At 40.7% G+C, this 23882-nt stretch overlaps 2 protein-coding genes and 3 long non-coding RNA genes across 6 annotated transcripts; 2 read left to right on the top strand and 3 right to left on the bottom strand.

The window, feature by feature from the left end:
* The first annotated feature begins 60 nt into the window (after positions 1 to 60).
* Positions 61 to 4249, top strand: LOC125001011 (PI-PLC X domain-containing protein 1-like). Of its 2 annotated transcripts, none has more exons than XM_047576913.1 (8): positions 61 to 215; positions 829 to 1086; positions 1197 to 1329; positions 1953 to 2078; positions 2143 to 2298; positions 2407 to 2519; positions 2586 to 2656; positions 3395 to 4249. In XM_047576913.1, the coding sequence occupies exons 3-8, from the start codon at positions 1207 to 1209 to the stop codon at positions 3700 to 3702; spliced, it is 897 nt and encodes a 298-aa protein (XP_047432869.1). In that variant the 5' UTR covers positions 61 to 215; positions 829 to 1086; positions 1197 to 1206; the 3' UTR covers positions 3703 to 4249. The 2 variants fall into 2 exon arrangements, with proteins under 2 accessions (XP_047432869.1, XP_047432868.1); XM_047576912.1 differs by having other exon boundaries at positions 62 to 215; positions 1193 to 1329.
* Positions 4250 to 5685: 1436 nt separating this feature from the next.
* On the bottom strand, positions 5686 to 10909 carry LOC125001077. The gene is made up of 3 exons (XR_007111488.1): positions 9906 to 10909; positions 6519 to 6597; positions 5686 to 6308 (listed from the first exon to the last, which is right to left on the bottom strand). It is a non-coding gene; the product is annotated as an uncharacterized LOC125001077 (long non-coding RNA).
* Positions 10910 to 12452: 1543 nt separating this feature from the next.
* On the top strand, positions 12453 to 14528 carry LOC125001053. Its single transcript, XR_007111459.1, has 3 exons — positions 12453 to 12807; positions 14135 to 14238; positions 14376 to 14528. It is a non-coding gene; the product is annotated as an uncharacterized LOC125001053 (long non-coding RNA).
* On the bottom strand, positions 13161 to 17073 carry LOC125001025 (ATP-binding cassette subfamily C member 4-like). The gene is made up of 4 exons (XM_047576937.1): positions 16938 to 17073; positions 14379 to 14551; positions 14193 to 14298; positions 13161 to 14094 (listed from the first exon to the last, which is right to left on the bottom strand). Exons 1-4 carry the CDS (start codon positions 17001 to 17003, stop codon positions 13735 to 13737), a joined length of 705 nt encoding a protein of 234 aa, XP_047432893.1. The 5' UTR covers positions 17004 to 17073; the 3' UTR covers positions 13161 to 13734.
* Positions 17074 to 17252: 179 nt separating this feature from the next.
* On the bottom strand, positions 17253 to 20849 carry LOC125001043. The gene is made up of 5 exons (XR_007111443.1): positions 20765 to 20849; positions 18473 to 18518; positions 18114 to 18182; positions 17914 to 17976; positions 17253 to 17639 (listed from the first exon to the last, which is right to left on the bottom strand). It is a non-coding gene; the product is annotated as an uncharacterized LOC125001043 (long non-coding RNA).
* Positions 20850 to 23882: the final 3033 nt, after the last annotated feature.

Here is a 23882-nt window from a genome sequence, read left to right as displayed (position 1 = left end):
AGGTTTATTTTTATAGTGAGTATATTATAGGGCTGAGTCGTATCTTATCTCTGAAATTTGGCTGTTTATTCCTGGTTAATGTAACTGTGTGTATCCTCCTGGTTTGTGTCACTAGAAGCGTCTTTTCCAGGTCCACGTGTTTAATTACCTTAATCAGCCACACCTTTGAAGACACCTGCAGCACCTGCCTTTACGCCTGACAGCATTTTAAAAAGGTGAGTTGTATACATACATTCTCCCCTGTACTTTTACCATGAAAAGAGAAACCAACACCTAAACATGTTTATTTCTGCTTTATTTCTGTCAAGCATGTATCATTTGCTAATGTGCACTAAACAGTATTTAGTCACAAATTAAGGGAAATAATTTGTCCAGTGTTAACGTGCTGACACAAAATAAGGCGCTAAACATCAGATATTTTGGACTGTAAAACGTTGCATGGCTGTTAGCCTATGTTGCTTTTATTATCCTGTCTACAATACACAATGAATAGCTGCAAATTCTATTACAAATAATATTAAAAGTTTACACAACAATTGCGGTGCATAAGTGAAATTTAAACGTCATATCCACATGTAAATTTTAAATGTTTGCTATTAAATCATGGCTGCAGCTGCACTTTCAGTCGGTGTTTAAGAATATTAAACAATGTTTTTAAATTTCTGCCTGATATTTTGTTATTAAAATGTGTGCAATAATACATATGACTGCAGGCTGCACTTCAGGGAGTAAGAATATTAAACAATATTTTTAAATTGCTGCGGATTAAAAAATAGAAAAAGAATTCGCTCCACTTTTGCTTTTCCGGTTTTATTTTGAAAATTACAGGAAGTGGAAGTTGATGACGAGAAGAAGAAGAAGAGGAAGTTTTCAGACCCGGAAGTGTTTGTAAACAAAAGTGTTTGGGTTGAAAACACGGCGGCAAACAGGATGTTAAACAGCCACAATAAGGTAGAAACACAAAAAGCGGAACTCTGGAGCTGATGGAGGACAAACAGCGGCTGGTGGACGGAGGGGACCCGGACTGGATGTCCCGTCTCCCGGATGAACTGCTCGACGTCCCGCTGTGGAACCTGGCTATCCCCGGTAAAAACGAAACAACCATAAAATAGATCGATATATGCAGATATGTCGCATATGTCTTTATAGTTCTTTTAAAATGCACTTTATTTTCAATCTTGTGTTAACACAGGCAGCCATGACAGCATGTCTTTCTGCCTGGATGTGTCCTCTCCTGTCCTGAGATCAGAGCCATGTCTGCTCAGAGTCACCGACAAGTTGTTCCCCTGCTTCACTCGGACCTGTGTTTACCGCTGGGCCACCACTCAGGTACAAACAGGGGGGGTCCAAAACAGGGGGGACCCCAAGAACTGAACCTACGCCTCCTTCAAAAAATGAGTCTATGCAGGAGGATGATGATGTAAAAGGGAGTTTTGTCTGAAATATTTTAACCCACAAACCTAATCTGATGCTACATTATAGGGCAGCAACAAGTGAGTATTTTTATCTGCTTCCTGTTTTGGTTTAGCATTATTCGTAGTCAAAGACAAAAATATATTCATATCACACGTTTTACACAATGAAATTAAATGAACGTCAGAATAATTTTAATCACCTAACTAACTTTTTACTAAAATATACGATTCAAAACTATTCAAATATTCTTTCCTCCGACAGTTGCATTATTTGATCTAGTTCCCTGTTCAACTATTCTATTAAATTACTGATTTATTTAATTTAAAAGGAAGCTGCACATTAATATTTGATAATATTATTAAAATGCTCATGCAAATGCACCAGAGTTTGCAGACGTAAAAGCAGACATTGACAGACAAAACCAAACAAGTGACAAAACAAAAGCTTAAGAAATAAAGTGAAACACAGACACCAAGTACAATAAAGTGCTTTACATTGATTACATCTAATAATCCCACATTTCCTTTCTCTCCTAGTTATCAGTTCTCAGTGATCAGTGTGATCTTGGTGTTCGTTTCCTGGACCTGCGGATCGCCAAGAAGCCAGCAGGGGGCAGCAGCTTGTTCTTCGCCCACGGCATCTACACGCTGATGACGGTGAAGGTTTGTAGAAGTCGTAGCAGAAGCTCTGCTGTCAGCTTTAGACGTGACACGTGTCTGGGTGCAGGAGGCTCTGGGTGATCTGGCCGCTTGGCTCGACGCTCACCCCAAAGAGATCGTGCTCGTTTGCTGCTCGCACTTTGAATCTCTGACGGACGAAGACCACGCACACCTGGTGGAGTTCATCACCTGGGTGTTCAGGAGGAAGCTGTGCTCCTCTCAGGTACAAACACACTGTTAATATCAAAGGAAAGCTCTGTGGAAACGGTTTGGTGCTACAACCATTTGTGTTTAATGTTGCATAAAGTGATGGATTTTGTTGTGTATCCAGGAAACTCCCACTCTGCGTTCCTGTTGGTCCAAAGGTGAACAGGTCATCGTTTCCTACGACAACCAGCAGATGATCCTGCAGCATCCTGAGCTCTGGGCTGGAATACCGTACTGGTAAATAAATAATCCAACCTGTCGTCTGTGAATTCATTCAGACACTGACCTGAGCTCTTGGTCCAGGTACGCTGACAGCCCAGACCCGAAGAAGGTGGTTGGTTATTTGGACGAACAGATGCACAAAGGAAGGCCAGGTATTAAAAAATAACCATAAAATACACTCACTGACCAAACATTAGGTCGACTAGGATTCGTCTAAATCCTCCTTCACGACTGTTCTAATGCTCCACAAAGAAAATTTCAATCAGCAGCTCTAAGATAATTGTACCTCTTTAACCTCAGTTTACAAAAACGTCCATGTCCAAAAAACTAAACGGAGTAATATTTTTTTCTGATTTTTTTCTGCATAAATCTCTTAAACAACTTCAACACTTTACAAAACTAACAAAAATTCAACCATTTTTGGGGGAATTTTAACCCTTTAAATGCCAGTTTCAGTACTTGAAAGCGCTGTTGTTTTTATAGGAAAATTTAACTATTTTCCATGAAACTAATGTTGGGCGACTGGGACATTTTTTTTCTTCAAATTAGTCTTAGATATGAATCAGAATGTATTATTAGTTTTTGTGTAGCATCAAATATAAAATTTACCACTAAAAATGTCCCATTGACTTCCATTAAACCTACATTTTTTAATCTTTCAGCCATGACACAGTAAAATCATTCATTCTATAATATTAGGGTTTAATTTATGAGAAAAATGATGAAATTCAAATTTAATCAGCCATTTCCCCGTTATAGGACCTATGAATACAATGTTTCATTTTTGTGCTTGTGTTATTGAGTTTAGCAGGTTTTTATGAAGTGTGTTCTTGTAGCTCTGTGACATATATTGCTTTACTGACGGCTTGGTTTTAATTTTGATTTTCCAGCTGGTTTTTACGTCAGCGGTCTGAACCTGACGGAAGACGCCCCCTACGTCGTCCTCCATCCCCTCCAGAGCATGAGGAAGATGACGTCGAAGGCTCTGTCGTTGCTGCTCCGCTGGGCGTCCGTCCAGCGTCCGGGTCCGGGACCCGGGGGCGTCAACATCATCTGCTGCGACTTCGTGGACATCAGTCAGTTCTGCTCCATCGTCATCGACCTCAACTACAAACGTCTGAGCGTAGCCGCTCCTAAACCCGTAGCATCGTCCTCGAGTACCGCGGCCTGTTCCCATAGCAACCAGACTGATGCTTGAAGGTTAGGTTTTTGCCAAAATGTCTCTAAAACAACAGTACATGTTTCTGATCTATATTTATGCAGATGAACGATTTTTTGTATACAGAAGAATTAATTTTCTGACTAATGTTATCAGACCGAGTGTCAGAAATCAAAATGTGAATATCTTTATTCTCTTATGATTAAAAATGTTGATCATTTTATTACAGAGTATAATGTTTTTAGATGCCTTTTCTTAGCCAGAGACCAAAATATACTTTAAATCATTAGTAAACTCATTTTATTTCAATACATTCAGTATTGATTGTACTTAAATACCAGCACAGTAACCTAAAATAAATAATGAGGAAATAAGGTCAATGTTTTAATAACCTTTACTAAAACTACTCTATCCTCATAATGTCACATGTTTTTATCAGGTGAATATTTTTCATAGTATTTTTGTATTTTGTTGTCGAATATTTTTATTAATCACATTTTTCACAAATGTTCCTCAGGATGTAAAACTGTGAAATGTTCAAATCATTTGTACGTAATACAAGTCATAAAAAGCTGCTGGAAGTGTTTCTGTGTTTCTGTGGCTTTAAAGTGTTCAGGTCTTTGATGACGTTGAGATTCAGATGAAACTCTTAAGAGTGGAGGTGGAGGGTTAGTGGCTGTAAAAACACTGACAGACTGTGTCTTCAGTCTTCAGCTGCTTCACTGGTCCAACAGCTTTTAAAGTCCAACGCCCAAAGTGAAGAATGAAAAGCTCTAAGAAAGACAGTGGGTGTGTGTGGTCTCATAGCTCAGGCTGTTGGAGGACGGTGTTGTCATTCTTAAGTCCTGGGTTCAAGTCTTATGACGTGCAGTGGTTTTTAAAGTCCACCACCGCGAGTGAAGAATAAAAAGCTGTAAGAAAGGTCAGAAACATGTGGTCACATAGCTCACGCTGATAGACGACTGTCTGGAGACTCTGAGAACATGGGTTCAAATCTTATCGGTGCTGGAGACTTTTAAAGGCCAACACCCAAAGTGAAGAGTCAAATGTTGTAGACGTCATAGAACCTCCTGTCGGGGCAAACAGCGCGGGCTGTTAGGAGGCTGCTTGGCAGTCTGGAAGTCATGGGTTCGAATCTTATCACGGTCGGTGTGTTTTGAAGTCCAGATTCCAAAGTGAAGACTTAAAACCGCTCAGAAAGGAGGTTCAAGTGTGAAGGGCCGTCGGTGGCGTGGTGGGTTTCAACCGCGACTGGAAGTCGCAAGAGATTGGTTCGATTCCCATCCGTGGCCGGGGGCCTGGATCCACCAAACATCCCTGCAGTAGCAGGCCGGGGGGGGGCCGTGTCCTCCCCCGCGCTTTCCGACCAACAGAAGGAGGGGGTTATGGGACCCACAACTACGACAGGCTGGAGTTTTACAGTGAAGGGAGAGAAGAGGAAAAAAAAAACAAGAGTTGAGGAAGTGAAAGGAAGAAAAGAGAAAAAGAAAAATGATGGAAGAATTTTGATGAAAATGAATTAGCCAACATTTATATAAGATTATGAATTATCATTACTAAAGTAGTAAAGATTATGAAGTTTCATTACTAAAGTAGTAACATATTAACATGTTGGTAAAAACATTTTTTTTTCAAAATGTTGAATGTAACTTATGAATGAAAGAAGTTACTTAGTAACTTAAGAAAGAAGTTAGTTAACTTACTTAATTACATTACTTTTACATAAACATAGCTATGCCTATAGGGGCAATAAAACTTTTTGTCCATGTCCCAGGCAAGTTGTTGAACAACAGGTTTCCGTGTCCCCATGAGAACTTTTAGATTTAGAAACAAACAGAAAAGCTCCAGGAAGAGTGAGCACATGTGTGGTCAGATAGCTCAGGACTTCTTGGAGGTTCTGAAGACGTGGGTTCAACTCTTATCGTAATCTATGAATTTTGGAGTCCAACACTCAAAGTAGAGACTGAAAAGCTCCAAGAAATACAATAGCTCAGACTGTTAGAAGAGTCTATGGTGAGTGTGAAGTCATGGGTTCAAATCTTATGACAGTCGTGACTTTTAAAGTCCAGATTCCAAAGTGACGATGACAAAAGCGCTCAGAGAGAAGGTCCAAGTGTGAAGGGTTCTCGGTGGTGTGTGGTTCGAATCCCGCCCGTTGTCGGGGTCCTGTGGTAGCAGGCGCGGGGGGGGCCGTGTCCTCCCCGTGGTTTCTGAGAGGTAGAAGGACGGGGTTATGTCTCCTAGAACTAAGTTTTACAGTGAGGGGGGAGGAGTCAGTGGTGGGAGGAGTCAGCAGAGAGGAGGGGCTAGTGGGTGGAGTCAAAGATGAGATGGGTAGTAGGGGAGGGGTCAGTGGGAGGAGTTAATGGGTGGAGTTAGTGGTGAGGTGGGAGGAGTCAGGGACAGTAGTGGAAGGGTTCAGGCTCAGTCCTGGAAACCATCATGGCCGCGTCTCCTCCTGGAGAGATTAGAACAAAACATGTTAGTCTACAATTATGAAACAGTCAAACAATACTACGTACATAATATAACATACAATAACATAACATCATTTTAAACCACTTTAACTTTTGCAACTTTTGCAAAGTTGCTGTTGTTCGGGTGAAGTCTTAGAAACCATCATGGCCGTGTCTCCTCCTGATGTTCTGGAGTGATAGAAGTAGGAGGTTAGAACTAAACCAACATTTACTAATGTGCAACAAAAAATCTTACATGTTATGACTACCTATCTATTGCTCTATCGAAAACGATGGAAGACTTTTGATGAATGAAACATTAAGCCAGTTTGGATTATCATGGTTTGTCATAATGACTAATTTTAAAACTGTTTAAAATAGTAATGTAATAAACTTCACCTGTAGAGTCTTCCTGCGACGTTGCTGTTGTTTAGTCGTAGTCTTAGAAACCATCATGGCCGTGTCTCCTCCTGATGTTCTGGAGTGATAGAAGTAGGAGGTTAGAACTAAACCCACTAACTAATATGCAACAGGCTGCAACAAAATGAGTTTCTATTTTAACAATACCTGTTAGTCTTATAGTAAAAAAAAAAAAGTTAAAAAAACTAGTAGGCATCCTACTGTGGGATTAAAAAAAAAGAAAATAGAAGAATTTACTGGTCTGCTAAAAAAATATATATATATATATATAGTATATTGAATGAGAAAGTCATAGTATAGCATGTCCAATAAAAAAAATAGCCAATAGTAGCATTGGGTCGTGTCTCCTCCTGATGTCCTGGAGTGATAGAAGTAGGAGGTTAGAACAAAACCAACTTTTATTAATGTCACTAGATTATCACCATCTGTTATTCTACTATGAGAAAAGAAAGAAAGAAGAAGTCTATCACTTTCACATCGACAGGTATCAGTAAACCAGTGAACATTTTATTAAAAGTGAAGCTGGTCACTGTTCTACTTTTCTAAACAAAGTTAAATTTATCCAGAAGATTGTTTACTGTGTTTACTTTACGTAGGGGACAACTAATCATTTTTATACCATTTTAATATTTTCTGTCTTCAATGTGCAAATAAACAAATTAAATCAACAACAACAACAAAAAAAAAAAAAGATGTGTAACAGCAAAAGGTGTAAATTTATAGAACTTAGAAACAGAAATGAAATGGGGGGGGGGGGGGGGGGGGGGGGCAGTAGAGGTGGTTGAACTGGGGCCTTTTTACTATAGTGGTTTGAATGGGTATAAGTTAATTATTTTAATATATAAATGTGCTAACATTACTACCTTTGTTGAAGCTTAACAAAAAAACATAAAAGTTAAGATTCTCATTGTTACGACCCGACAGGGCAGAAAATGTCTAGGGGAACACAAGGAGGTAACAATTGAGGTAAAAGGAGAAAACAAAGCAAAGAAGCCAACCAAGGAGCGTCTGCAATCGCAGGGATTTATTTACAATATACAATAAACCAAGAAGAAGCCTTTTCAGACAGGAAGGGGGGGAAGGCGGTACCTGAAATGAAAGAACAAAAAGACAAGGCCACACACACACACACACACAAAGCAAGGAGCATGGCCAGGGTTTCTTTCTCAATCGTTGAGTAATTCAGCTGATGCTTTTTAAACTTCACTGAGAAGTAGCAGACAGGGTGGCACACATTATCAACACCGTCTTGCAATAGCACTGCTCCAGCTCCTATGGCACTCGCATCGACTTCTAGCTTGAAAGGCCTGGAGAAGTTGGGTACAGCCAACACTGGGGCACTACAGAGGAGGGACTTGGCAGCAGAGATTGAGATGTGACTCACCCAGTCTCTGGAATAGACCACCACATCATCTAAGTACACGCTACAGTCAGGCACATTTCCCAATACATGCTGCATGAGGCGCTGGAAAGTGCAAGAAGGCATCAGGGGTTACAAATGCAGAAATGTCAGATGCACGTTGCGTTAAACTTTTCTCAACAGGACAACGGTATGCATGCTGCTTAATGGGTGTATGATCACTCACATCAATATCATGTTCTAACACGTTGGTATGGGATGGCACATCCCCATGCAAAGTGGGGTAGGTAACGAGAAGGTCAAGCACATCCTGACGCTGAGCTGGGGGAAGATAGGACAGATGTTGCTCAGCATTCGACATGAACTCGGAGATTCATAAGGAAACCGAGTGGAGACACACATCATGTTAACATGAACTGGTTGCCAGCCTTAGTTCTAGGCAATGGACCCACACAATCAACAATCACATGCTCGAAAGGCTCACCAACGGAGAGGAGCAGGGGGCACAGGCTGATTCGGTTTCCCTACAATCTGACAAGTATTGCAACACCTACAAAAATTCGTCACATCATCCTTTAAATCCTTTAAAGAAATGCCGGAGGACTCGATGATAGGTCTTAGTTACCCCCAGGTGACTAAGGGCTATCTTCACAGCAGCAGCCATACATTTAGCTAAGGATTGATCTGTTTGCTGTCATCCTGGGAGAGAATAGATAGAAACAGAGAATCGGCCAAATCAACCTCCTGGTCCCGAGCCTGCCCACGGGCCTTAGCTCTTGTTAGCACACTAACCGTAAACACATCAGGATGTTTTTCAGCCAACTCATCAGGATCAGACTCTGGAATGGGCTCAGCAACGACCTTAGGAACAGGATAAACATGGGTAATATCATTACCCATGATGAAATCGACACCACTAATAGGAAAACACGGGCGAACCCCCACATGAAAATAACCAGTTGCCAGATCCGACTGCACATGGATTCGGTGCAGAGGGGCGGGAATGAAACCCATCTCAATCCCCCTAACCACAGCACTGGTGTCAGACTCAGCACCAGATGGCAACACACTGGACAAAATGAGGGACTGCGAGCAGGCAGTGTCACGCAGCGCAGTCACTAGGCGCTGGTCCCTGGCCTGTCCCGCAAGAGACACCCAACACTTGAATATGAAAGGCCTAAAACAGTCTTCAGGAACCTCTGACACTATGGTCTCGCTACTGATGGACGTTTTAATAAGCCCCACACCTTTTGGTGGCCTCACAACAGGCTGCTTACGCTTCCAGGCAACACAATCCGCGATCAAATGACCCGACTTATGACAATAAAAACATTGCCGATCAGCTTTGGAAACAGAAGGAACATTAGCTCCTGACACCTGCGAACCAGACTTCGGCAAAACCTCCCGAGGGGACTCACGTTTAGCCAACAACAGCAGTACGCTCAGAAACACAACTTTTAAATTCCTCCAGCAACATAAGTTCGCGCACCGAGGCAAAATTGTCGGCCTTACAGGCCGCACACCACCGGTCGAAGAGAACTCCTCTACTGACCAACTCATCTAAAAGCACCGCCTTTAGCTCAGCTTTGACAAGGGACATAGAAACCGGAACACCATAATACTCGGCAATCACACGTAGATCACTTTTTGTACATTTATCAAACACATTAATGAGGGATCCGACACAAATGCGCCAGCGTGAAACGCTGCCATCACCAAAAACACTCCGCGAGGAAATAACAGCAGACCACAAACAAAACAATCAGCTGGGAACCACCAGGTTGGGGGGGGGGAATGAAAGAACAAAAAGACAAGGCCACACACACACACTGGCCCGTAACACTCATCATCACATTTCCAGCTGGTGGTGTTTTAGGGACAAAGTTCAGTTCTTCACTGAACTCGTTTGGATGGTATCAATGGATTTGAATGTTTTCTGATGAGTGATTTCACTGGTAAAGGTCTGAGTTGAAGGATTTCAGGTGAAATAAACGGATTCAAATTACCCAAATGTTTGTTCCATGTGCTCCATCCACACCTGTCCAGGTAGGAGGCCGGACTGGCAAACAGGAAGTGGAGGAGTCCAACTACATTTATGGAAGGGGGAGGTGGACTCTACCAAGTGGGGTATTGTAGTAGGGGTGTTGCCCATTTGATGCATTCATACAGTCTCAGCATCTACTTTGATATGTTTTTTAATTTAATTCTGGTTTTTAGATGTCAGCCTGTAGGTAAAAGTTATATAGTGATGGAAAGATGTTTTATTTCATTAAAGATGATCATTTCCTACTTGCCGGTATTTGCCCTCCAGTGGTCACTATGAGGAACTACAACTGTTCACATCCAATAACACTGATACTCATTGATTGTAGAATTTTAGCTTAATATTTCACACCTACAGTCTCATATTTTTATTAGAACATTTTCTCTCGTAGCCTAAGACGATGAAGACTGAAAAGAGATGAAACGGTATGAGTTCTTGTTGGTGGGTTCATTTGTGAGTTTTTGTCACCTAAGTTTGTGAAATGAATTGACCAGAAATGAGCATTTTCTACTCCTCACGAGCAAAGATCAGCCCACCCCAGGCAGAGAGGTGGTCCCTACACCTAAGTGCAGAGCGTCCAGCGACCCAGGCCGAGGGGACCCAAGGGACAGGGGTAGAAAGGAACATCCCCAAGCGTGACAGAACACTGGAGACCTAAAAAAAATAAATACATAAATAAAATAAAAAAGAAAGGAAGAAAAAAAAGAAATGACAATGAAAGATAAATATGAAATAAATTAAAAACAGCCATGTAAAACAGCATAAATATAAATCAACTGTGAAAATAAATAAATATGATAAACTGATGTATTGTAGTTCCACCTTGTGTCCACCAGAGGGCAGTGATAGTTATAGTTCTATGTGTCTATTAAACTGATGTATTGTAGTTCCACCATGTGTCCACCAGAGGGCAATGATAGTTATAGTTCTATGTGTCTATTAAACTGATGTATTGTAGTTCCTATATGTGTCCACCAGAGGGCAATGATAGTTATAGTTTGATTTTTACAACTGATTAAGGTTTTTACTTACGAGTCAGTTCTCCCATGTTCATTAATAAAAAAAACAATAGTTTTCATCTACAAACTTAGACCACATACTTAAATAAATATGATAATTCATCCAAAGTAATGTAAAAGTTGTTTAAACCGTGTTTTCAATGTTTATGATCAGGTCTAACTCCATTTGTGACGTTTAACATTTACATTTATTTGATCTTCATCAGTCTTCATCTCCCTCTGGTTATTTTACAGCTGTGGCTTCGTTTCTCCAGGTGAAGATGAAGTATTTCACTCTCCAACATCTTCTCCTTTTGCTTTATTTATTTGAAGGTGAAACGTTTTGATACCAACTGATATGTTAAAGAAATACGTTTATCTGCTCCATTAAAGTTCATCTGCTCCATTAAAAGGAGACGTTCTGTCTTTATTCTCTGAACAAAAAAACTATTTAACAACGAGGAGTACGACAAAAAAATAAATAATAATAATAATAATACAAAATAGACAGTTGTAGTTACTTACAGATGCCACCAGAGGGCAGATATACTTGTAGTTCCTATATGTGTCCACCAGAGGGCAGTGATAGTTATAGTTCTATGTGTCTATTAAACTGATGTATTGTAGTTCCTATATGTGTCCACCAGAGGGCAATGATAGTTATAGTTTGATTTTTATAACTGATTAAGGTTTTTACTTACGAGTCAGTTCTTCCATGTTCATTAATAAAAAAAAACAACAGTTTTCATCTACAAACTTAGACCACATACTTAAATAAATATGATAATTCATCCAAAGTGTTTTCAATGTTTATGATCAGGTCTAACTCCATTTGTGACGTTTAACATTTACATTTATTTGATCTTCATCAGTCTTCATCTCCCTCTGGTTGTTTTACAGCTGTGGCTTCTTTTCTCCAGGTGAAGATGAAGTATTTCACTCTCCAACATCTTCTTCTTTTGCTTTATTTATTTGAAGGTGAAACGTTTTGATACCAACTGATGTGTTAAAGCAAAAAAGTCCATATGCTCAATTTAAAATGACGTTGTGTCTTTATTCTCTGAAGAACAAACTATTTAACAACCACAAGTACGTGATTAATAAATAAATATATTAATTGAAAAGTATGACAGTTACTAACATGTGTCCAGCAGAGGACAGTGATCGTTATAGTTTTTCTTAGTTTACACACATAGATATATTCACAATGACTTCCTGTCACCTGTGTTCATTGAACCCATTAAGTTCAGGTGTAACTCATTCAGTTACTAATATTTATTTGTTCCTGGTTGGAGCTTCACTCAGAGTCTCGTCTCCTTTTCTCCTGGAGGTAAAGTTTTCCGTCTTTTTGCTCAATAACGTCACGTTCGTCTTATTTTCTCTGCTGTCGCTTTGTTTCCAGAATAATGTTTGTGTATGAATAGGCTGTTTTCACCTGTTATCGATAGATACTGAAACATACTGATAGATACTGATAGATACTGAAACATACTGATAGATGCTGATAGATGCTGATAGATAGATCAACTCACGGAAAATATAAAATAAAATAAAATACAAAACAGTTGTAGTTACTGACAGTGACCACTGGAGGGCAGTGATCGTGTCCCTGTGTTGTTATTAAGACGACATCATGTAGTTCATCATTTCACCGCTAGATGGAGACGAATCTCCATTACAGGTAATTTTAATGCCGAAGAAGACAAAACCGGAAGTAATGAACAGGTGTCGGTTAATTAACCTGATTTATGTTAAGTTAGCAACGTAACTTCGGTCTCAAGTTAACGTTGTTTTTCCTAAAATGAACTCGCGACTCTATGAAGAGGAAATAAATAAATGAATGTAGATGTCGAGAGATATTTCCAGGTACAGTGATATTTCGTGTTGAAGTTGACTTCCTGTTCGTGTTTAGCTGTTAGCTTTAAAGCTAATAGAGGAGGAGCTTGTGTTGTTTGGGTTAAATATTCTGTAGTATTAATTTGTTAACATTTCCATACAGTACCAAGCCAAGACTTGAAAACAACAATTTAATAAATTTTAATCTCCAAATCTGTCCAAAGATGTTGTTGATTTGTAAATGTCGTGACAGGATGTTGAGGAGAACAGTCAGTGGTGCAGGTCTCATCATTCTATATTTCAAGCAGATGTGTGCATTTTTATTTAATCAACTTAAATGATGTGAAATGAAGAAGAGTAAAGTGATGTGTGTTTACTGCAGGTGAAGAAGAAGTATTTCACTCTCCAACATCTTCTTCTTTTGCTTTATTTATTTGAAGGTGAGACGTTTTGATACCAACTGATGTGTTAAAGCAAAAAGTTCATCTGCTCCATTAAAAGGAGACGTTCTGTCTTTATTCTCTGAACAAAAAACTATTTAACAACGAGGAGTACGACAAAATAATAATAATTCAAAATAGACAGTTGTAATTACTTACAGATGCCACCAGAGGGCAGATATACTTGTAGTTCTATGTGTCTGTTAAACTGATGTATTGTAGTTCCTCCATGTGTCCACCAGAGGGCAATGATAGTTATAGTTCTGTGTGTATTAACCCTCTATGGTACGCATTATGATGCCAGTTAGGAAAAAAATGTTTGGAGTGTTTTTTTTTTTTTTTAGCAAAAATAACCATTTAAAATACTACAACAGAAATCAACGTTTAAAGTGTGATCTCTTTGAAATGTGTCGGAGCAGGACATTCAACGGTCGTCCCGTTTGTTGACGTGCAACTTTGGATCTTTTCATCAGTTAAATTACCAAGTGCAAACCTGAAACAAGGCACTTAGTGTTCTTTAAGGATCACGTGGCTGTTTGGAAGTCATCTCTCCAAGGCAGCGCTTCAACACGTGATAAATAAAAAGCTTGCTCTGCATCAACGTTTCCGAGCTCGGTGTCCGAGCCTGAAGGATCAGCAGCAGCACTGTTGGGGCTGAGCGTCTCGCCGGCCGCTCTGAGGCTGGAGCTGTGGCCTCTCTGTCGGCCCCCGTCCTCTCCAGCTGCAGAGAAGCAGTAGTCACCTGTTTGGCTGCCGCTAGCAGAGCTGCTGCTTCCTGTTTACCAGTTTGTTGCACCATTTTATAAAAGATGCCCTCTGGATCCTGCAGGAGGGTGTAGGCCTCGTCGTAGGCGTGGATCTTCCCCGCATCTAAGACCTGGACACAAAGCAATTCATCTGTCCCTTTTCTGTTTCAGGTTGAACAGTGCGGTAGGTAGAAAACAGACACTTGTATAACCAGGGGGCAGATCTCACCAGGATGCGGTCGCTGTCTATGATGGTGTTGAGGCGATGAGCGATGGTGAGGACGGTGCAGTCTCTGAACTTGTCTCGTATGGTTTCCTGGATCAGTTCATCTGTCCTGCAGCATCAGAGGATGTTTGTGTTAGAGCTGGATGTTAATCAAGTGTTTTGTTTTTGTTCCTCTTTAATGTTCAGTACCTGGGGCCCACGTTGGCTGTGGCCTCGTCGATGATGAGGATGCGGTTCTTCCTGAGGATGGCTCTGGCCAGACACACCAGCTGCCTCTGTCCCACGCTGAAGTTGGAGCCGGACTCTGCCAGGACCGTTTCTAACTTAGCAGGTAGCTCCTCCACCACAGACTTCAGCTGAACCTGCAGAGAACGAACAGAGCGAAGACTGGATTCTACTGTAGTGATGTGTTCATGTGCTCTGACTTTCAAAGTAAAAGCTTCAGTCAAGTCAACTTTTTTTTTTCCCCTTATTAAAACAAAGGTACTAAAGCTCTGCTATGATTCGGCCGTTCTTTCATTATCTGTATCCGCTTTCTTCACATGGTTTTATTGTTCCTGGCACAAAGCTAATCAGCCAGGAGATCATGAGGCCGTTTAATTGTACATAATGGTGTCTGATTGGGTTAGTCTGACGCTGTAACACACCAGACTGAGCCAAAAAAAACACCTCATATATAAGCTGGCAAAATGAGACTTTACAGAGTTGCTGCAGGAGACAAAGTCTGAAATGATTTCAGAAAGCGAGATGACATCACTCAGGCCGGCTAGTGGCTCTCCAGTCATTTTGAAACCTTGTTCAATCGTTCGGACAGTTCCTGAATTTTCCCAACAAAGTCACACAAAGTCAACACCCTAAATGAGTCAAATGTGCAGGAACCCATTGTACTATTTGTCTGGCTGTTAGACGACTGTTTGGTAGTTTCAAGGTTGTACGTTTGAATCTGCCGACGTTGAGCCGGCATTTTTGGGCTGGGTTGAAACCTATAAAGTATTGCATTTCATGTTGAAGACGACGAACCAACATGAAGACCAGAGAGTCGTCAGTGCAGAGGTGAAGGTGTCACAGTCCACTGTTGGAAGAAGACACCAAAAGATGTCAGCACTCATCAGTAGTAAGAATCAGAAGGTAAGACTGAAGTTTGCAAAGAAGTACAGAGATGAGCCACAGAAGGTCTGGAACAAACAATCTTATGGACTGATGAGACCAAGATAAATCTCTGCCAAAGTGATGGAGAAAGAAAGGAGCTTCTTATACTTAAGGGATTCTGAAGACGTGGGTTAAATTCTGATGATGGGCCACAATAAAAACATCCATGCGGCCAAATAGCTCAGACTGTTAGAGGGGTGTTTAAAGGCTCCTGATGATCTGGGTTTGATTCTTGTGACAGTGAAGTTCCAGCCTGTTTGAGGAATCTCTTAAGATTTTGGTTGAAGCCTGATGACACTCAGGAGCTTTTAAAGTCCAACCCCCAAAGTGAAGAATGAAAAGCTCTAAGAAAGACAGTGGGTGTGTGGTCTCATAGCTCAGGCTGTTGGAGGACGGTGTTGTCATTCTTAAGTCCTGGGTTCAAGTCTTATGACGTGCAGTGGTTTTTAAAGTCCACCACCGCGAGTGAAGAATAAAAAGCTGTAAGAAAGGTCAGAAGCATGTGGTCACATAGCTCACGCTGATAGACGACTGTCTGGAGACTCTGAGAACATGGGTTCAAATCTTATCGGTGCTGGAGACTTTTAAAGTCCAGATTCCAAAGTGAAGAGTCAAATGTCGTAGACGTCATAGAACCTCCTGTCGGGTCAAACAGCGCGGGCTGTTAGGAGGCTGCTTGGCAGTCTGGAAGTCATGGGTTCGAATCTTATCACGGTCGGTGTGTTTTGAAGTCCAGATTCCAAAGTGAAGACTTAAAAGCGCTCAGAAAGGAGGTTCAAGTGTGAAGGGCCGTCGGTGGCGTGGTGGGTTTCAACCGCGACTGGAAGTCGCAAGAGATTGGTTCGATTCCCATCCGTGGCCGGGGGCCTGGATCCACCAAACATCCCTGCAGTAGCAGGCCGGGGGGGGGCCGTGTCCTCCCCCGCGCTTTCCGAGCAACACAAGGAGGGGGTTATGGGACCCAGAACTACGACAGGCTGGAGTTTTACAGTGAAGGGAGAGAAGAGAAAAAAAAAAAAAAAGAGTTGAGGAAGTGAAAGGAAGAAAAGAGAACAAGAAAAATGATGGAAGAATTTTGATGAAAATGAATTAGCCAACATTTATATAAGATTATGAATTATCATTACTAAAAGAGTAAAGATTATGAAGTTTCATTACTAAAGTAGTAACATATTAATATGTTGGTCAAAACATTTTTAAGTAACTTATTAAAAATGTTGAAAGTAACTTATGAATGAAAGAAGTTACTTAGTAACTTAAGAAAGAAGTTGGTTAACTAACTTAATTACATAGCTTTTACTTTTACATAAACATAGCAATGCCTATAGGGGCAATAAAACTTTCTGTCCATGTCCCAGGCAAGTTGTTGAACATTACTTGCATTGGCTCTAATTATAGGCCTTTAAAACTTTCTCTTGAGGAACAGGTTTCCGTGTCCCAGGGCCGTGGTATTAGAGTACTTGTTGTTTTTGTCTAAATACTGAAGCGTGTTACAGGGAGGAACCAACGTTTAAATGTAGCTTGATATAAACACATTGTGTGACAGACAGACTCATTTAATGTCATGTATGAGCCATATATTCGAGACGTGTCACTGACTTCCTGCAACGCGCTCCACAACTCTTCATCGCTGTGGTAACTGAACGGGTCCAGGTTCTTCCTCATGGTGCCGGTGAACAGCACAGGGTCCTACAGCAGAACGAGAGGAGACATTAGACGTTTCCTAAACGAGGGACACGCTGACTCTACAGTTACAAGACAAATGCTGATGGACATCTTCTGACGCAGGTCGGGGAAGCTGTGGGGGTCTTTTCATTGGTGGCCTAAGGTGTAAGGTCAGTTCGTTAATGTTCTGGAGACATGTGAATTTTTAGATTTAATCAACCACAGAAACAAACAGAAAAGCTCTTGGAGGTTCTGAAGACGTGGGTTCAACTCTTATCGTAGTCTATGAATTTTAGAGTCCAACACTCAAAGTAGAGACTGAAAATCTCCAAGAAAGAGGAGGAACCTGTGGACAAATAGCTCAGACTGTTAGAAGAGTCTATGGTGAGTGTGAAGTCATGGGTTCAAATGTTATGACAGTCGTGACTTTTAAAGTCCAGATTCCAAAGTGACGATGACAAAAGCGCTCAGAGAGAAGGTCCAAGTGTGAGGGGTTCTCGGTGGCGTGTGGTGGTTCAACCGCGGCTGGAAGTTGCAGGAGATTGGTTCGAATCCCGCCCGTTGTCGGGGGCCTGGATCATCGGAGTGGGTCCTGTGGTAGCAGGCGCGGGGGGGGCCGTGTCCTCCCCGTGGTTTCTGAGAGGTAGAAGGACGGGGTTATGTCTCCCATAACTAAGAGCAGCTGGAGATTTACAGTGAGGGGGGAGGAGTCAGTAGAGTGGAGGGGCTAGTGGGTGGAGTTAGTGGTGAGGTGGGAGGAGTTAATGGGTGGAGTTAGTTGTGAGGTGGGAGGAGTCTGGAGAGGGGGGAGGGCCTTCATTATCTCTGAAATCTGGAAAAGCTGTGGGGGTCCAGTACAAACATATCTGTCCCTCCAAACAGAGGGACAGATATAAAAAACATACGTTACCTGCAGCGCGAAGATCCTCCTCTTCACGCGAAGTCCTGGAAACCATCATGGCCGCGTCTCCTCCTGGAGAGATTAGAACAAAACATGTTAGTCTACAATTATGAAACAGTCAAACAATACTACGTACATAATATAACAAACAATAACATAACATCATTTTAAACCACTTTAAAACGATCATTTAATTTAATACACTGCACCTTTTGCAAAGTTGCTGTTGTTCAGGTGAAGTCTTAGAAACCATCATGGCCGCGTCTCCTCCTGATGTTCTGGAGTGATAGAAGTAGGAGGTTAGAACGAAACCCACTAACTAATATGCAACAGGCTGCAACAAAATGAGTTTCTATTTTAACAATACCTGTTACTCTAGTATTAAAAAATAGTTATAGTAAAAAAAAAAAGTTAAAAAAAAACTAAAACAAATAAGTCCACAACTAGTAGGCATCCTACTGTGGGATTAAAAAAAAAGAAAATGATGAAAGAATTTTGATGAAAATGTTCAAAGCCATAAAATGAACAATTTAAAAAGCGTTTTAAATGTTAATGTAATATACTTTACCTACAGGGTGTTATTGCTTGTGAAGGTCCTGTTCTCTGGGTTGAGTCTTGGAAACCATCATGGCCGTGGACCGGTGTAGTGATATAGAAGCAGATGGTTAGAACAGAACCGTTTTTCTCATGCTGATTTATTACTACCTGTTACTTGACTATTAGAAAAAAAAAAGTCATTGTATAGTATGTTGAAAAAAGCCATCTTAAGAACCTTCAAGTCATAATAGTATAGTATATAATAAAAAGGTCACAGTATAGTATGTTATAAGTCATAGTATATATATATGTGATGTGATCGTATGTGATAAAAAAGTCACTGTATAGTATGTAATAAAAAGTCATAATAGTATAATGGAATAGAAAGTCATAGTATAGTATGTAACAAAAAATCGTAATTGTATAGTATGCAATAGAAAGTCATAGTATAGTATATTGTGGTCCTGCAGTGACTGGAGCACTAACACCAAGGAAATAGTCATAGACTTTAGGAGATCTAAGCAACAGCTCCTGTCAGTCAGCATCAGAGGGAGGACATTCAGGAGGGGACGACAAGTTCTTAGGGGTGTACCTCGACAACAAACTGTCAAAGTATAGTATGTGATAAAAAATGTATGATAAAAAAGTCATAAAAAAAACATAGTGTAGTATGTTGAATGAAAAAATCATAGAATAGTATATGAAAAAAAATCATTCTAGAGTATGTGATAAAATGTGTGATCAAAAAGTAATTCTATAGTACGTGATGAAAAAACTCATAGTGTAGCGTGTCCAATAAAAAAGTCATAGCATAGTATGTGATATAAAAGGTCATAGTATAGTATGTAATAACAAATATATGAGCCATAGTAGCCATAGTATAGTATATTTCCTGTGGAACTTCCTTCTGCTGAACACGTCCAAGACCAAGGAAATAGTCATAGACTTCAGGAGGTAGAATAAAAAAGTCTTAGTATAGTATGTCCAGTAGAAAAGTCATAGTATAGTATGTGATAAAAAATATATGATAAAAAATGTCGTAGGCGATGATTACCATTATACCTAAAGAAGGCAAAGATAAAGAAGATTGCAAAAACTATAGGCCGATCTCACTTTTAAATGTAGACTACAAATTATTTACATCAACTATTTGCAAAAGACTTCAGGTCCATATACCAGAAGTACCGCAAGTACAATTCTGGTTAGTTTGGATGCTGATAGTGTTAGTTGGTTATTCCTGTACGAGGTACTAAAGAGATTTGGCTTCAATGAAGAGACATGCTATGAACCCAATAGTAGCATTTACACTTGAAACATGGAGCACTGTTATAAGAAAATACAAACATAAAAGAGGGATATATGCCATGATATATGATGGGATATATGAAGCCAGGGTCGTATGATCCAGCATTTAATATGTACAGTATCAGAAGGTGGACAACTTCTACGTTTCCAAGATCCTCGAAAACAAAGACTTCTATAGACACTTGCAGCTGAGAGATTACACACACACACACAACGTATAAGAGCAAAGATATAAATCTAGGCAACTGGCTTCACAGCAGGACTGCTGGAGATTATGTGGGAGCGTGGAGGCAGACCATGAACGCATCTTCTGGAAGTGTATAAAAATACTGGCAAAATGTTAACTCAGATGTAAAAAATGTGTTGGGATGTGAAATTCCAAACACAAGTGATGATTCTTGGGAATATTGAGAAGGTTGTAGTGAAAGAAGATCTGTACTTGACTAAAGTGTTACTAGCAGAGAGTAAGACACAAGAAACTGGCTCAATGAGAACACTAAATGCTAAATGCTAATGCTAAATGGAACAGTGGACTGAATCCAGACAGTCTGTTAGTGTTATTATTGTTACTTTAACTTGTATCTTCTTTGATGTATTGTTTTTGCCTACATACATGTAAAAACTCAATAAAAAATTAAAGTTATAAAAAAATGTCTATTATGATGTCTATACTATCATGAAGGCAGCTACTTGGTGAAGTGCTACCAGAGTTTGTAGTCTACCTGATTATGTTATGAGCATTCAGGTAATAATAAATCTTAGACTTGAACTTCAAAATTCTGACAAAACATCCCAACTTTAGTCTTTCATCAAGTAGCTTGTTTCATCTTGTGTTGTGGTGTCCTGTGTTGTTGCTTGATTTACTGGTGGTGGGGGACAAAGGAATATAACTTTCTTCACTAATTTTAGACTTTTCTGAAACGATTTCACTGGTAAATGTCTGAGTTGAAGGATTTCAGGTGAACTCAGAGAAATAAACATTCACATTCAGTCTCATTCATTCACAGATTCAAATTACCCAAATGTTTGTTCCATGTGCTCCATCCACACCTGCCCAGGTAGGAGGCCAGACTGGCAAACAGGAAGTGGAAGATTCCAACTAGATTTATAGGAAGGGGGAGGTGGACTGTACCATGTTGAGTGTTGTATAAGGGGTGTTTAGTAAATGTACACCATGCAGTCTAAGAAGATACACTTAAAGAAGAACAATATTTTGTGCCTGATTTATGCAGTAGATGCAGTTAAAAGAAGAAATGTGAGACACATTTTATGAATATTGTTATTATTATATTCATGAATATTATTATTATTCAGACAGATATTAGTCTTGGTTTTATTGCTATTTTTATTACTATTATTTTTTTCAACATGTGAATAATATGTGTTATGTCAAGGTGTTTGTCTCTGCAGTATCTTCTCAATCACATCGCGTATGCTGGTCACAAAGATTTCATTTCCATCTCTGGTGAAGTTCACTCCGTCTGATAGAAATATTGAGTTGTCGTAGTATTTCAGGTGATAATGCTCAATGACTACACCACCGAAGGAGTCGGCAGCCCTTCTCATGGCTCTGTTGACGGCCTTCCTGTCGTTATTGATCCATCTCGGCGTCCCATATCTCCACACTTGCCGTTCATTGATGCAGGAATATGCAATTGTCATGGAGGGGAACTCTTCATGGAGCTGTGTCAAATCCTCTTGCATTTGCGAAGCTAGTTCTCCAGCGAACACTAGCCCCAGATCGTTGCCTCCGGCATGGACGACCAGGATGTCAGGGGGACTCTGTGTGTACAATTCAGCATAAAAACGAGGGAGGACCTCACTCCAGCGCATGCGTCCTTTTCCAAACCACTTAACTTCTGCGTTTAGTCCAAAGTTCTCTCCAAAGTTTTTATACGCCGACGACTCTGCTCGTTTAATGTAAGTAGACCCGATGAGCCAGATCTTAGGTACTTTCTCTTCCTCATTTTCTGTTGGCATTGTGTTGGAAGTGGAAGGGATGTCTTTAGAGGTGCTGGGGCCCACTGTCAAGTCTTTGTCCTCCATAAATGTGATCCTCTTAATCTTAATCTTCCTTCTTGAGGAGAGACTCTCAGAGATTTCATTGTCGCATGGTGAAGTTTGAACGTGTTTACTTTTCATGGCACATTCCTGTGCAAAGAGGTTACTCCCAAGTGAAGAAGAAGAAGAGGAGGAACTGTCCTCTTTGTAAATCGTCTTCTTCCGAGTTGGGGATCTGTTGGTGGAGCGTCTACGGTTATCGTCGTCAATCCTCTTCCTTTCTGGAGAGAGACTCTCTGAGATGTCATCATCGCATGGTGAAGTTTGAACATGTCTACTTTTCATGACACATTCCTGTGCACAGAGGTTACTCCCAAGTGAAGAAGAGAAAGAACGTTCCTCTTTGTAAATCCTCATTTTCTTCCGAACTGGGGATCTGCTCATGGAACGTCTGTTAAGAGAGATTTCATTGCCGCATGTTGAAATTTCATCATAGGTCCTTTTTACGGCATATTCCTGTCCACAGAGCTTCCTCCCAGTCCCTGTCATTTGATCGTAGGTCCTCTTCATGGCACAGATCTTAGTCAGGGAAGAAGAGGAGGAGGACAATGAGGAAGGCCTCTCTTCACATATTCTCCTCTTCTTCAGTGGTGGGCCACTGTTGATGAATTTTCTACTGCCATCATCATCAATGCGCTTTCTTTTCAGTGGAGGGTTGAAGGGGTTTCTGTCAGATTGAACAGATTCCATGTTAGACTCTTCTTGTGAACTTCTGACCTCAAAGGAGAAGGTAGGAGATGCTACGTCTCCTGAATGCACCACCGGGTTTTTGGCTTGAGAACAGTAGATGCTCATCAAATCAAAGCACGACTTCACATGGGAGCTGGATTTCAAGTAGCCGACCAGATGGCTCATTGTAATAAAAGGATGCTGCAACACCTGGGCAGGGTTTATTCTTTCAGCAGGATCCTGCTGTAGCATCTCCTTTATCAGCGCCACAAAGTTATCCAGGTCGGCCTTGTCTGCCATGTTGTCTGCTTGTGACAGACAACTGATCGGAGTCCGCCGGAATTTCTTCAGATCATCCAGGGATCTGAACCCGTAGCCATTTAAAGAACTGATTCCATATTCCTGTGGTGTCATGAGTCTCCAGATGTTGGGCCAAAACTCCAGATAAAAGTTTCTGGTTTTGAGTCCAGCATTGAGTAAATGCTTTGGAAGTTCTCCTTGAGTCTGTGTTATGTTCCAAATTATATCGTATTCACAGATCCCAAGGTACAGCGGGAAGCCCAGGAACAGCTCTGCAGCAATGCAGCCGAGGGACCACATGTCTATGGCCTCGTTGAAGGGGAGAGCGATAATCGTCTCTGGGGCCCGGTACGACCAGTCCTGAATACAAGAACCCTGCTGAGCATTAGAGGTTTGGAAAGCACAGCTAAAGTCTATTAATTTGACATTCAGTGGCTGCCTAACATGGTCCACCAGCATAATATTCTCCAGTTTGAGATCTGAATGAATGATCCCCAGGTTCTTGAGGGCCATCAGAGCTGTAGCCATCTGAGATAAAATGGGCCGGATCCCGCTGAGCTGTAGTGGGGTCTCTTTACCGTAAAGAAATTGCTTCAGGCTGATGTCCAGAAGTTCAAATTCCTGACAGAAATAATAGGATTGGACGATAAACGAGCGTTTCCACCTTATAATGTTGAATGTGTCAGGATTGAAATCCTTCAGCTTCCTGAGGATGACTTCCTCTTCCTCTGCCTGTTGTACTGTATAGTTCCTTGTTATCTTAACAGCCACCTTCTTGTTAGTTGCCGGCTTGAAACACCTGACAACTTGACCAAAGGCTCCTTTTCCAATGAAGTCCTCAACTATGTAGTTTGAAAACAAGGTGGGCAACATTGTTCCTCCTAAGAATCTTCTCATAAAATACAGTAAACTTTTTTTTTTGTCACTTACAAAAGAATATCAAATGTCGATAGCTTGATGTTAATTTTTTTTTTTTTTGCAAACAAAAGAAACGACTTGTGTTGTATGCACACTATAACAACTAAAAGCCTGCAGACAGATATATGTTAAAAGAAAAATACTTTCTTTGATCTCAGGTCCAGTTATAAGATCAACAGTGGCCATGG

This window comes from Mugil cephalus, chromosome 23 (assembly GCF_022458985.1).
Source record: "Mugil cephalus isolate CIBA_MC_2020 chromosome 23, CIBA_Mcephalus_1.1, whole genome shotgun sequence".
Taxonomy (NCBI): Eukaryota; Metazoa; Chordata; class Actinopteri; order Mugiliformes; family Mugilidae; genus Mugil; species Mugil cephalus.
The sequence above is the reverse complement of the archived record's forward strand: the minus strand, read 5'-3'. Positions and strand labels throughout refer to the sequence as shown.